At 49.4% G+C, this 13,579-nt stretch overlaps 1 protein-coding gene across 1 annotated transcript in view; it reads right to left on the reverse strand.

Annotated features, from left to right (window-relative positions):
• The window catches only part of MPRIP (myosin phosphatase Rho interacting protein), a 130,736-nt gene that overhangs the window by 89,783 nt on the left and 27,374 nt on the right, over positions 1-13,579 (reverse strand). The window contains exons 2-3 of the mRNA XM_060202494.1: positions 13,187-13,233; positions 12,320-12,481 (exon numbers count right to left, since the gene is read on the reverse strand). Of these exons, the coding sequence (XP_060058477.1) occupies positions 12,320-12,481; positions 13,187-13,233 (209 nt within the window). The remainder of the gene's footprint in view (positions 1-12,319; positions 12,482-13,186; positions 13,234-13,579) is intronic.

A 13,579-nucleotide genomic window follows, 5' to 3' on the forward strand; every position in this document is an offset into this window, starting at 1 on the left:
TCACCTCTGAAGTGCAGGCACGTCCTGTACGTGACAGGTGTTAGCAGTCTCTCAGCCTGAGCCAGCCCCGCACTGAGGTGTGACGGCCTTTACTATCATTGACCTGGCAGTATCACAGCTTCTCAAATATTAACCAGGCAAAGCTCTGGAAGCCCTGAACTATGGGAACCTGGGCCCCAGCTGAGTCAGCGCTGCCCCACCCATAGGCCACCCACCCTCAGCTCCATACTGGAGGGAGTGCAGGCCAGAGCGGGACAGGGGGCTCTGTGCTTTGCCTGGCCTATTTCTACCTCTGCTTCTATCACAGAGAAACAACAGCTTCCCCAAACACAGGAAGCTTTCTGCAGAAAATGAGTCTCAGCCCCAGGACACACAGCCTTAGGCTCAGATGGGGACTCAAGTGACCCATGCTGTAGCTAGGTTCCGGCACACTGAGCCATCTCCTCTCTAAGTGCTGGCCAAGCCTGACAATGCTGAGTTTTTGAGATCAGGCAAGATGGACTGTGTTCTGAGTGGTCTGGTCATACACTGTTGAAGCACCCACCCAGCTGTCCAGTGGGGAGTTGGCTCCAGCCTCCAGATGAAATGAATCAACACACTCAGGATTCAAGCTGGGTCACAGCTGGGCTTTCAGGGACCCATCAAAGTTACCATGTGTTACCTTTTTTCCTAAGACTTATTTGATAATGAGAGAGAGAAGCAGAGGATCCCTCCTGCACATGTGATGCTGGGGATGTAACTCAGGACTTCATGCTTGAGGGTCCAGTGCTTTACCCACTGCACCCCTTCTGGACCTCTACCATGGGTTCAGGGGAGTGTCTATGCTCACCTCAGAGTCCTAGCATGCATCCCCTCACACATACTCACTGAGACAAGCCCAGAGCCAGCCTCAGTGCCCAAGTGACATAGCCTCCAATCTCTTCCTGGGCCACCCAGCAGGCCATCAGCAGCATCCCCTGTTCTGAGGGGCTAACCCTGGCATGGCAGAGCACACAAGAACTCTGCAGAGGGTCTCCATGCTACCACAGCTAAACCTGTGCTTTTTGTCCTCCCTGCCTAGAATGCTGTTCCTCTCTCTGAAAACATGGACTGCTTTGGAAAGACGTAAGACTGACTCAGGGCCTCTGTGCTACCAAGGCTAAGGCATTCCTTCCCACTGTCTATGCATTGCTTTACTCTTTCCTCATTTCTGGTGCTATGTCACAGCCTGGTAATGGCATGAGCAGGTAGCTTAACCCTGCCCCAGACCTGACTAAGGAAAGAATGCAGGAGAAGGGAGATGGGAGATGAGGGGGCTCCACTTCTGTTCATGTGTAAGCAACACTCTGCTGGGAAGGTGAGAGCTCCCCAATCCTACCCCCACACAGTATGGACAAGGCCACTCCAGTCTCAGACCAGGTCCAGCATCATCTCTTCTGAATCCCCCAGGAAGCACTGGCCAGTCCCTCTCCATTTCTAAACAATGCACTAACTTACTTTGATCTGACACAATGGCCACTGAACAATGATGCCCAGGCCCTGAATCCTGGCCCCTGGGGCCTCCGATGGCAAAAGGTGCTTTGCAGGGATGAAGTGAAGGATCTTGAAATGGGGGTTGTCCAGGTGGCCCAAGGTCATTACCAGTATCCTTAGAAGGGAGGACTGGATGGTGGCACATGTGGTTGAGTATACATGTTAACATGTACAAGGGGCTGGGTTCAAGTCCCCATTCCTACCTGCAGGGGAGGTGGTGAAGTAGTACTGCATTTATCTCTCCTCTCCCTCGATTTCCTCCTGCATCTCCTTTATTTTCATTGCCACCAGAGTTATCGCTGGGGCTTGGTGCCTGCATGATGAATCCACCTCCCCCGGCAGCTACCTTTCTTTCTTTCTTTCTTTCTTTCTTTCTTTCTTTCTTTCTTTCCTTCCTTCCTTCCTTCCTTCCTTCCTTCCTTCCTTCCTTCCTTCCTTTCTTGTCTCTACTTTTCTTTGATAGGACAGAGAGAAATTGAGGATAGAAAAAGAGACTTTTGCAGAACTGCTCCACCACTCATGAGGCCCCTGAAGCTGAGGACTAGGGGCTTAAGCTTAGGTCCTTATACACAAATATGTGTACACTAAACTAGGTGCACTACTTCCTGGCCCACCTCCCTGACACCCCACCACCACTTCCATCTCAATTTCTGTGTCTATAAAAGAAATAAAGGAAGGAAGGAAGGAAGGAAGGAAGGAAGGAAGGAAGGGAAAAAAAAAGAAAAAGAGGCCACTGGGAATAGTAGATTTCTCATGCAGGCACCAAGCCCTAGTGATAACGATGGTGCACCCCTCACACAAAAAAAACTCCTGAAAGTTTTTCTAGCAGGGAAGGAAGATACTTATCATGCTGCCTCTCTATAAGAAACACCTGAAATGAGGTGGCTTATCAGCCTCAACACTGCTTGCCAAAGCAGACAGGGTAACTGGGAGGGGTCCTGAGCAGGGGGAACATAGGGGGTGGGGTATGCAACAGGTAAGAGTGCAAAGAGCATTCTGCCTGACCCTGTTTGTGCAAGTGTGCGGCTACAGTGGACTCATGTGAATATATGGGAACAGTCACTTGGCCTTATTTATTTCAACACCCAACATTTTCTGTTGCTACTTGCTGCTTGTAAAAGGCTCCCCCCCCCATAGTTCTTACCCTGCTGCTATTTAATTGGTTCCCTCAGTAATTATTCCACATTGTTCACTTTCCTAATGCTGGGAGTCATTTCTCTCTCTGCAGGAGAGAGCTCCTGGTCCATTAACACACTCATTCTGAGGATCATGGTGACTGAGAGCACCCACCTGTAGCTCTGAAGAATCCAGCAAGGGTGTCACTCATAGCCCAGCCCCTGGCCTGAGTCAGCATTGGGGAGGGCATTGGACACCCTATGCACTCAACATGGCTGCTGATCCACTGTCTCGACACCAGCAGAGCCATGCTCACACAAAGTACCTGGCAGGTGACACCCAATGAGCAATAGGACATGAAAGCAGATAAGGCCTCCTTGGTTATTTGGGAGTATCCAGGCATCTGTCCATTACTCAATAGCCACAGGCAGAGGAGGGCTAACTGGGTGGCAGATGCTGACCACGATGCTGTCTTGAATCCCCACTCACATGAAGGAGAGTGGTGGGCACACTAGGCAGCCCTGCCAGGAAACTTGATGCCACTGGTCCTCTCAGTGAAGGTGGCAACTTCCTAAGATGTGGCCAACAGGCGCAAACACACAAATCATGGAGGCAAGTGGCAGGTGGTTCCACCACCACCAGACACTGTGCTAGCCCCCCCCCTACCCTGCAACAAACACACCCTGCATGTGGTTTAATGCTACTTCAGTGTCGGCAGGTGTATGCTACCCTACAGCATGAGGGCCACAGAGAAGAGCAAGCTGGGACAATGGGGTGGTGGCTGCGTCTTCTCTTGGTGCTTACAGCAAGTCAGGGTTATCTGTGGGGCATGACCACCCCACCCAGCAGGCATTTATTTGTTCCCTGACACCTGACCTCCTCACTCACTCCTATCTGAATGTCCTTTTTAAAATATTTATTTACCGGATAGAGACAGAGAGAAGTTGAGAAGGGAGGAGAAAGAGAGGAAGAGAGACAACTGCAACCCTGCTTCACCACTCATGAAGCTTACCCCTGTAGATGGGGACTGGGAGCTTGAACCTGGGCCCTTGAGCACTCAGGTAGGTGTGCCACTGCCTGGGCCCTGCACATTCTTCTTTAGCTTTGCTCCTTGAGAAAAATCAAGCACTGGGAGCATAGTCATTAGCCCTTCCCTTCCCTGGCTGCTCTATTCCCTTGGGGGCAATGCACAGATGGGGGGTTGCAGGGGCACCAGTCAAGGGCCCTGGCTGCCTCGCCCACACCTGTTAGTTAAGCCCTGTGAGGACAACTATTTCCACACCCCCAAAATGGAAGGACTGCACCAGGTGGCTTCTGTAAAAGTGCACTGTGAACTTTAGGAGTTTGTGTCCAAACATCCCTATTGTTAGCTGCTCCCTTCTCCTCTCCCATTCCATATTGGAGAAATGTCACCTCAGCCTGTGTGCAGAGCCGTAAATCATGACAACAAGTTACCAGAAATTGAACTCTGCACTTTCCGATAGATGCCAGGCTCAAGCACATTAACAAGCCTTTGTCTCCAAGCTCCTCCCCAGTTTAAGGGGAAGGAAAAAACATGAAGTCCCTTCCCAGCTTTCAGAGAATATCTATGTTGAAGGTCCCAAAGAGATAGGTAGAAGTATGTTTTTCCTTTTTTTGTTTTTTGAAGTAGGAATAAAATGAGTATTTATTGAGTAATTACTGTACATCGTATATGATGATAAAGATCTTCCTTTTTTAATGTTGCAACTGCTGAGTGAACTCAGGACCTAGTGCCTAAATGATACTTCTAAATGATCTCTTAGACCCTTCCCCCTTTCTGTTATGTCGAGAGAGAGAGACAGAGAGAATATACCAAAGCACTTCATCATCCATGGAGCTTCCTCAGTGCTGTCCATGGTGCCCTCATGTGGTACTGGGGCTCAAACCCAAGGCCATAGGCATAGTAAATTGCATGCTCTATGAAATCAGCTATCTTCCAGCCATCCACACTCCATTCTAATAAATAAAGTTTCATGTGTCACAGTGAGATGAACAGAAGGAAAGAAAGTGCATGACACTTGTGAGCAAAGAACTTCAAGTTCACTGCTGATCCCCAGTCTTTTGACAAAAGGATTAGGTGTTAGGTGGGAAAAGTTTCCATGCCATTTAAAAGTGAGCTAAAAGGGAGGCCAGGCGGTAGCATAGCTGGTTAAGCACACATGGTGCAAAGCGCAATGACCAGCTCAAGAATCTCGGTTTGAGCTCCCAGCTCCCCACCTGCAGGGGGGGGTCACTTCATAAGTGGTGAAGCAGGTCTACAGGTGTCTTTCTCTCCCCGTCTTCCCTTTCTCTCTCAATTTCTCTCTTTCCTATTCTAACAACAACAACAATAATGATAAACAAGGGCAACAAAAGGGAAAAAATGGCCTCTAGGAGCAGTGGATTCATAGTGCAGGCACTGAGCCCTAGTGATAACCCTGGAGGCAAAAAAAAAAAAGTCAGCTAAAAGTTATTTTAAGTTGAAAAGATGCAATTTTAGCCCAAAGATGATCTAAGGCAAAATGGCAGAGGGGTCCCATCCAGTTCCCAGCCCTCATTCCATCATCCACTCCCTGCCACTGAAGGCTCTGACACAAATCCCACCAGGACTACAGGGTGCCTCACCTTCCAGCCAAGAAAGCCCTTGCATCCATAGCTTGTACTTAATCTTTTCTTCTAAATATGTCAGCATCATTAAGGCTAATTTCTTAATTAACATCCCTCCCAAATAGATGAGAACTGTTGTTTTTTTTTTGTTTGTTTTTTTTTAAAACCAGATCACTGATCAGCTCTGGTGCAGGGACTGAACCTGGGACTTTGGAGCCTCAAGCATGAGAGTCCCTTTGCATAACCATTATGCTATCTACCCCCACCCACAATGAAGACTACTTTTCATTATCACAGTAAGTAAAGATGGGATTAGCCCATGACCAGAAAACTAAAGCAAGTGGGGCTGGACAACCTCAACACCTGGAAATCACCTACAAAACAGCCCTGGCTGGCCCTTGAGTCTGAACACACTAAGAATACTTCTGGGGGGTCGGGTGGTAACACAGTGGGTTAAGCACACGTGGCATGGGGCACAAGGACCAGCGTAAGGACCCCGGTTAGAGCCCCTGGCTCCCCACCTGCAGGGGAGTCGCTTCACGGACAGTGAAGCAGGTCTGCAGGTGTCTATCTTTCTCTCCCCCTCCTCTCTTGATTTCTCTGTCCTATCCAACAACAAACAATATCAACAACAACAATAATAACCACAACAAGGCTACAACAAGGTCAACAAAGGGGGGGGGACAGCCTCTAGGAGCAGTGGATTCATGGTGCAGGCACTGAGCCCCAGCAATAATCCTGGAGGGAAAAAAAAATACTTCTGGGAGCTGCCAGAGGCTCCATCCTGCTCCTGGCTGGCTCCCATGTTTCCAATAGAAACAGCAGCCCAGCAGGCGCCTTGAACAGCTCACTGAGAAAAGTAGGGTGCTGGGAGTCGGGTGGTAGTGCAGTGGCTTAAGCGCACGCAAAGCGCAAGGACCGGAATAAGGATCCCCGTTCGAGTCCCCGGCTCCCCACCTGCAGGGGAGTCGCTTCACAGATGGTGAAGCAGGTCTGCAGGTGTCTGTCTTTCTCTCCCCCTCTCTGTCTTCCCCTCCTCTCTCCATTTCTCTCTGTCCTATCGAACAATGAAGGCATCAATAACAACAACAATAATAACTACAACAATAAAAAAAAACAAGGGCAACAAAAAGGGAAAATAAATAAATATTTAAAAAAAAAGTAGGGTGCTATCCACACACTACTTTAGCCAATGTTTGAAAAATAAATTTATGGGGCCAGGTTGTCTGCATGTTACCGTGTACAAGGACCCAGGTCCATCCCTCCTCCCAACCCCTGTAGGGGGAAAGCTTCATGAGTGGTGAAGCATTGCTGCAGGTATCTCCCTCTCTTTTGTCTCCCCTTTCCTCTTAATTTTTATGTCTCTATCCAATACATAATAAGTAAAAAATTTCTTTTAACTTTAAAAGGAAGAAGATAAGTTCATTATTTTGGGAAATAAGTTAATGAAATGCTTGCCATAAGAAGAGGTTGTAGGGGGGTCGGGTGGTGGCACAGTGGGTTAAGCGCATGTGGCGCAAAGCGCAGGGACCGACCGATATAAGGATTCTGGTTCGAGCCCCCGGCTCTCCACCTGCAGGGGAGTCGCTTCACAGGTGGTGAAACAGGTCTGCAGGTGTCTATCTTTCTCTCCCCCTCTTTCTTCCCCTCCTCTCTCCATTTCTCTCTGTCCTATCCAACAACGAACAACATCAACAATGGCAATAATAATAACCACAAAGAGGCTACAACAACAAGGGCAACAAAAAGGGGGAAAAAGTGGCCTCCAGGAGCGGTGGATTCATGGTGCAGGCACCGAGCCCAGCAATAACCCTGGAGGGGAAAAAAAAAAAAAGAGGTTGTAGGGTACAGACTGGACTTAGGTACTTGGACTGTTCTGCTGCAGAGGACAGGCATCTATTAAGGGCCATCTTCGATATAGCTGCCAGGTGTGTATGTGCCCGACAGATAAACAAACAAAAGGGTTGGAAAGATTCTACACTTCACTAGAGTAACATCTGATTGTAATTATTTTACCACTAATGCACAGGAATCAAACACTTCAGAGTCCAAAGGTATTCTTCATCACTGTTGGGGTTTTACTGTTCCAGGTTGACTTTATCAAACAAAGAGAAATGGAGACTAGGAGAGAAGGAAAGACACTACACCACAGCACTGAAGCTTCCTCGAGTGCAGTAGGGGCCAGGCTTGAACTCAGGTCACACATGACAAGGCAGGTGCACTATCTGGTGAGCTATTTTGCCAGTCCTCAAAGTGGTGGCACACCCTGTTGAGCACATATATTACAATGTGCAAGGGCCTGGGTTCAAACCCATGGTCCCCACCTGCAAGGGGGAAGCTTCATAAGCAATATAATAGGCCTTCAGTTATCTCTCTTCCCTCTAAATTTCTATCTCTATCCAAAAAGATTGTTGCCACACGGTCTCAGGAGTGGGGAAAGCAGCTATCAGGGCCCCCAGCCTCATGAAGCTCCTACAGAAAGAGCAGAGACATGCCCTGTTCAAGCTCATGCAGCCAGAAACAGAAGTGCTGTGTTCAAGATCACAGTTTCTGAGATCTCCAAACAACCTCTCTCCTGCATCCCGTAGGCTCCCAAACTGTGATACACAGGGCCTGGTCCTGCATCCAGAGACCACACAGGGAAGTCAGAGGGTCACAGCAAGATCACACAAGTAACAAACTCAAAGCTAAATTTAAGCATGTAAGGCTCACCTTCAGCTCACAGCCTCACTCCACCCTTCAAATAACAAGGTTCTTGAATCATTAACCCAAGGACACTCACAACCGTCACTTCCTCGTCTCTGAACACAGGTTCTGCACCCAGGCTGCAGATCTGAAGTCAGGTGAACTCCACAAGCACCTGCCCCTGTCCTCTGCTGACTTGAAACCACTGTGGTGAACCAGAAAGCAGCCTCCACCTATGCCAGGAAGCACCAGCACCAACTGCCAGCGTTTCCTTAGACCCTGGACTCCAGACAGGTGCCGGGACCCTGTGCTGGAGCAGGAGGCTGGTTTGGTGGAGGGTGAGGTGTGCCAGCACCCATCTTGGAAGATGTAAAAACTGTGTGCCATATGACAATAGTATGCTCTAAACCAGTATTCCCTCAACTAAGTAATTTAAAACGTTAAAAAACAAAACTGTGGACTCCTAAACCGGAAGAATATGAAAGCGAGAGACCCAGTGGTCCCAGCATACCCCAGTGTGGCCTCACACTGAGCATAGTGCCGCCCTGCCTAACATGCTCCACCAGTCCCCTGTGGACTGGGCCTTCTGCTGGCCTCTGGTTACATCTGGGTTAGTTAGCTCCAAGATCAAGGAACAGGAGCAGATCATGACCAGTCCTCTCCACTGTACAGGGGGAAACAGGAGGAGAGCCGCCAAGTCAGGCTTCCAGAGCCTTCACTCTGCCCGCTCTTGGATCCCCAGAGACTGAGCACACTGCTTAGATGCTCCTTGCCTATGTGGCTGCTGGGGCCCACCTCACCTCAGCTTGCACTGGGGAAATTTCTTTCCCTTTTTTGGGAAATTCCCTCTCCTCCACACCCACCAGTTGCAGGACATGTGGGTGTACTGAGAGAGAAATTTCCCAAAAAAGGAAAAGTGATTCCCAAAGGTTAGAAGCAGTGGAAGAGAAAGGCGGCTGCTGGCCCTGGTCTGAGCAGGAGCCTTGTGCAGAGGCTCCCACAGGGCCTGGAGGAGGTACAGGGCAGGCACTGCTGCTCCAGCCCCAGGGCCCTCCATGCCCACCCAAGGCCTGAGGGAACCACCCAGCCCCTCCTTGGGAGTTTTTGCAGGACATTCTCCCTTCCTCCAAGAAGCCTTTGCGAAGCATACCTCCTTTCTCTCCTAGAAGCATCCCAGATCCCAAGTTCTCTCTTCCCACCCAACCTCTTCCCCAAGCAGGAAGCAAAAATTCTGCATTTAGGGTGGCTCCTTTAATTCAAATATTTACCAGGTGTGTGTCACCTAAGCCCCAGGTCAGACAAAGCAGAGAAATGCCAGGAACTATCAGGGGGCTCAAGAATGGGGGAGTTCATGTGTGGGTGGACATTCAACCTAGTTGTTGAAAGAACACTTAAATGAAAGCACATGGTAATATTGTACAAGAGTCAATCAACTATTTGAAATAGATTATGACAAGTCAAGGGATCAGCCCAGTTATGAGGCTACTACAAAGTACCCAATGCAACAGCCTGGCTGAAACAGTAGAATGAGCAGTTCAGAGCTGGGGTTGGGACACTGACAAGGGGAAATCAACTCAGGCTCTGGGTCCAGGCAGGCCACTGGACATGGCACCCACATGCTTCCTGGGTAACTTACACACAGGCAGCCTCTGAATGTGCTCCCCATAAATGAATGTTCCCCCTCCCTAAGTGTGCCCCCCTCCCCCATCGCACTGAGCACATGTGCAAGCAGGTAACCTTCCTCATTACCTCTCTCACTTTAGGGAATCTGATGAGTGAACCCTCCCAGCCTTCAAAGATGGAGATGGCAGCAAGTCAAATTTATATTTTAATTGTTTTTTAAATAAATGAAAGTTCAAACAAGTCACCAACAAGCACACAGGGTTTCTTGGCATTGGCAGGGCTGACATTCAGGGCTGGGTCTCTCTGTTATGGGAGGCTATTCTGTGTACCTAAGAGTGGTTTTCTGCAGACTCTCTGCCCCCAATGCCAATAGTACCCCTCCATAGCTGGGAGGTCAAAGATGACGCCACACATTACCAGGGGCCCTAGAGGCAGGTTAAGAAGCATGGCTCTACTTCTAGGAGAGGAAACGCTGGAGAAGAAACTCCCAGTGTGGTCAGAAGTCAGCTCAGACATAGCCTGCGGCCATCCATGCTGAGGGAAGAACAAATCTGGAGAAGCCTAGCAGAAGAGATGCTCCCAGCCTCTGGACTGTGCCTGTGTGGAGCAGCAGCCATGAAGCACAAGCCTGGGTGAGAATGGTGTCTCTGGCCCATGAGGAGGAGTCCCACCTACATACACCACAGCCACAATGGTTGAGGTTGGCCTTCCCCAGCCTCCGCATGGGCAGTCTGTTGCTCCTGCTCAACCCCCCCCACCCCCCGTGGGTCCTCCCTCATGGCTTGAGATGCTGCTGGAAGAGAACTGCAGCACCACGGCCACCTCCTTCCCTGGAGAGGCAGGGTATTTGCAGCAGCCTCGAATGGGGTAGATCTGCACTAACTGCCTCACCTAGTTTGTCTCTTCAGCTCTCAGGTTATCTGCCAGAAAGTGGCTTGGCCACTCTCAGTTCTGAGCAACCCCCAATGTCCCTTAGTGCTCCAAGTTCTCACCCCCATAGTGCAGGCACAGCCCTCCTTGGCCCCAGCAGCACATGAAATAACACCCAGCCTGTGCTGGGTTGCTGGGAGACCAGGGTGCACTGTGCAGAGTTGGACAGCAACTTTGCAGCCTCACTTATTCACGAGTAGCACTGGAGTGGGCATGAGCGCTATGCTTGCAGACATAAAGCAGCTCCAGGCCACTCTCTTTGTGCATGTGCAGCTGAGCTGAAGGGAATAATGGGCTGTGCTGGACTCTGCTTGGATATGAGGAAAGATTTCCTTACTGGAACAATCAGTCTCCAAGGAACATGCAAGGAGGCCTACTTGTCAGGATGCTTCCTGGTCACAGCTCAGCCTGGACGCAGCCCAGGCCAGTCTCCATTGTGAGAATCGGCAGGACCAGAGGACAGGGCAGCCAGGCACACAGAGGACAAAGTAAAGCAAACATCCAGCTCACAGAAACCTACCCTCCTCTCTCACCAGCACAACTGCCCACATGAGGCCAGTGCAGGATCTCCTTCAGACTTGCCTCCTCACAAGGAGGTGACTGCAAGAGAACCCAGTCCTTATCCCTACCCCCAGCAAATTCTGTTGCCTCAGCAGCATTCACCTCCAATCCAGTTGTCTTAAATACTGTGGACCACAGACACTTGTATGGCATCTCTATAGCCCATCCACAGTGTACAAATAAGCTCACCAGGAAAAAAGAGAGGAAAAAAGCTTTTTTTTTAAAGAAGGAGACAATGAGGAGATATTGATAAAGAGTTAAGCATTGGACCTATTTGTCCTAGACCCAGGCATCACACCTACTCAACTGTCCCAGAAACAAGAGAGAAAAATCACATCTCCAAGACTGGGACCCACATGGAGGAATGGATCCACTTATGGCCTATTCACACAGGTAAATAACCAGCCTAACGTCCTATTGTCCTAGCAGTATAAAAAGCCCTTGGATAGACCAAGTGCTCTGTTCATACTTCCAGAACACTGATCTTACCCCTGCAGGGGTGAGAGAGAGAGAAAGAGACAGAGAGAGAAAGAGAAAGGAAGAAAAAAGATGATGAAGAAGATGATGATGACTACAATGACAACAATGATGACACTGAGGTAAAACAGAAGAGGCCTGTGTATTTTACACACATGCATACATGCACATTCAAACTAAGCAGGAAAAGGTGTTCCTACCTTCAGTTCTTTATAAAGTGTGAAATTTGGCCATAGTTTAGATTAATTAGGAAAGACTTAAAGCAAACAAGCCAGCAGAGTATTCCATGCTGAGAATCCCTGGGATTGCTTCTGGACCAACAATAGGAGATATACGGCTGGCCCAGGATCAGGGAGGAATGAGGTGAGTGGAAAGCAGGAGGGGGACTAGGCCCCTGGATAGGCTAGTGTCCAGTGCAGGGGCCAATACCAGGAAGCCACTGAAGTAAATCAACTAAGGAAGCTGTGCCAAGATTGAATGTGTCAACAGAACTAAGGGGTGGACCTGGGACTGTGGCACCAGTGTGCACCCATGAGTGCCCAGCCACCCACACCTCCATCTGCAGCAGAACTACAGCCAGCCCACTCTCCACTTAGTTGGGTTCTGGCTGAGTTCAACTCCTAATATGCTGTCTACCACTGTGACCAATGGAGAGTCCTCAAACCAAAGGTCTGGATCTGAAGGGCCAGCTATCACCAAATCCCAGACACATGAACACACAGTGCTGTGTAGACAGAAGGGTGCCAATGCAGCTACCGCCAAGGAACCCAGTGAAGGCTGGGACTGTGTGGTAGCAGAGGCCACTCACCATCTCATCTAAGGCATAGCGCAGGAGCCCATGTTCATAGAGGATGAAGAACCGCCGCTGCCATTTCTGCAACAGAGCACAGACGATGGTTAGAGGGCCTGGCCAGGGAGCACTGAACTCTAGACAACCTGCACCGATGGAACACCAACTTGCTGTCCATCTCTAGGGCAGGACAGCCCTGAGGTGTCTGTTAACTAGGGCTGGTGAGGGGAGTCTCAAATGTCTATACAGGTCCTGAGACTTAGTAAGGCTTCATCTCTCTAATTTGAAAATTCCTCAGGACATCTTGGTCACTCCTTTGTATGTACTCCTCACAGAGCTTTGATCATATACCACAGCCAGTATTTATCTAAAGAATTATCTGACACAAGATGGAACAACCTGAGAATGGCCAGCACTGGTTCCCCACTTTTGGAAAAAAACATCTGGGAAGCTTCTAGAGAATGGTTTGCTGTGATGATGTGTGAGAGGGGAGACAGAAAGAAGGACAGCAGGCTCTAGGATTCATGGAGGAGAAAGAAGTCAGCACAAATGGAAACCGAGAAGGCACAAGTCCCATAGGGATAACTCCATTATTCAGGACACTGGTGCCCCCAAGACCCAGCTACTGGGGTACAGCAGTGGCCTAAGGACTCTAACAACAGAATAAAATAGAGCAGACACACAGACACCTTCCTCCTTGTGGGAAGAAGGGCAGCTTGTAGAACAGGAGACTGTGAGTCCCTGGGTCCCAAAGATCATCATGAGGACCCAAAATCCATTTCCTGCATTTCAAAAGGTCTAACAAAATCCAGTCCTCTGCTAGCAACAAGGTCATAAAACTAAAACACCATGTTTCTGCTTTGGGTCACAATTCTATTAATTTACGAAAATGATTTTCTCATCAAGAGCTAGAAGTGGCAATTCTGTCTGACCTACATAAAAAACAGAAAAGGGGGCAACTCCCTGAGAACTGCAGACCCAAGGGCATGGTGCCCCTGCTGTCCTCCTGCCAGGACACTCAGAGAGAAGCTGGAGAAAGTGAGGCCCATGCTGGCCCAGGTCACGTGTACTCTCCAAGGAACATCTCCCAGTTTCTAATTGTCCTGGAAGTCAGAGTCCACCCTAGGAGCAATTCCAAAGACATGAGACATAAGGCAAGGCCTATGGGACCCAACCAGTGTAGAATCCAACCTGGGGGCCAGAAGAGACCAAATGGACACTAGGGGTATGGAAGGAGTAGCTTATAGGATACAAGGGGCAACACCTCAAAGAGGGCAC

Source organism: Erinaceus europaeus, chromosome 12 (assembly GCF_950295315.1).
Source record: "Erinaceus europaeus chromosome 12, mEriEur2.1, whole genome shotgun sequence".
Lineage (NCBI taxonomy): Eukaryota > Metazoa > Chordata > Mammalia > Eulipotyphla > Erinaceidae > Erinaceus > Erinaceus europaeus.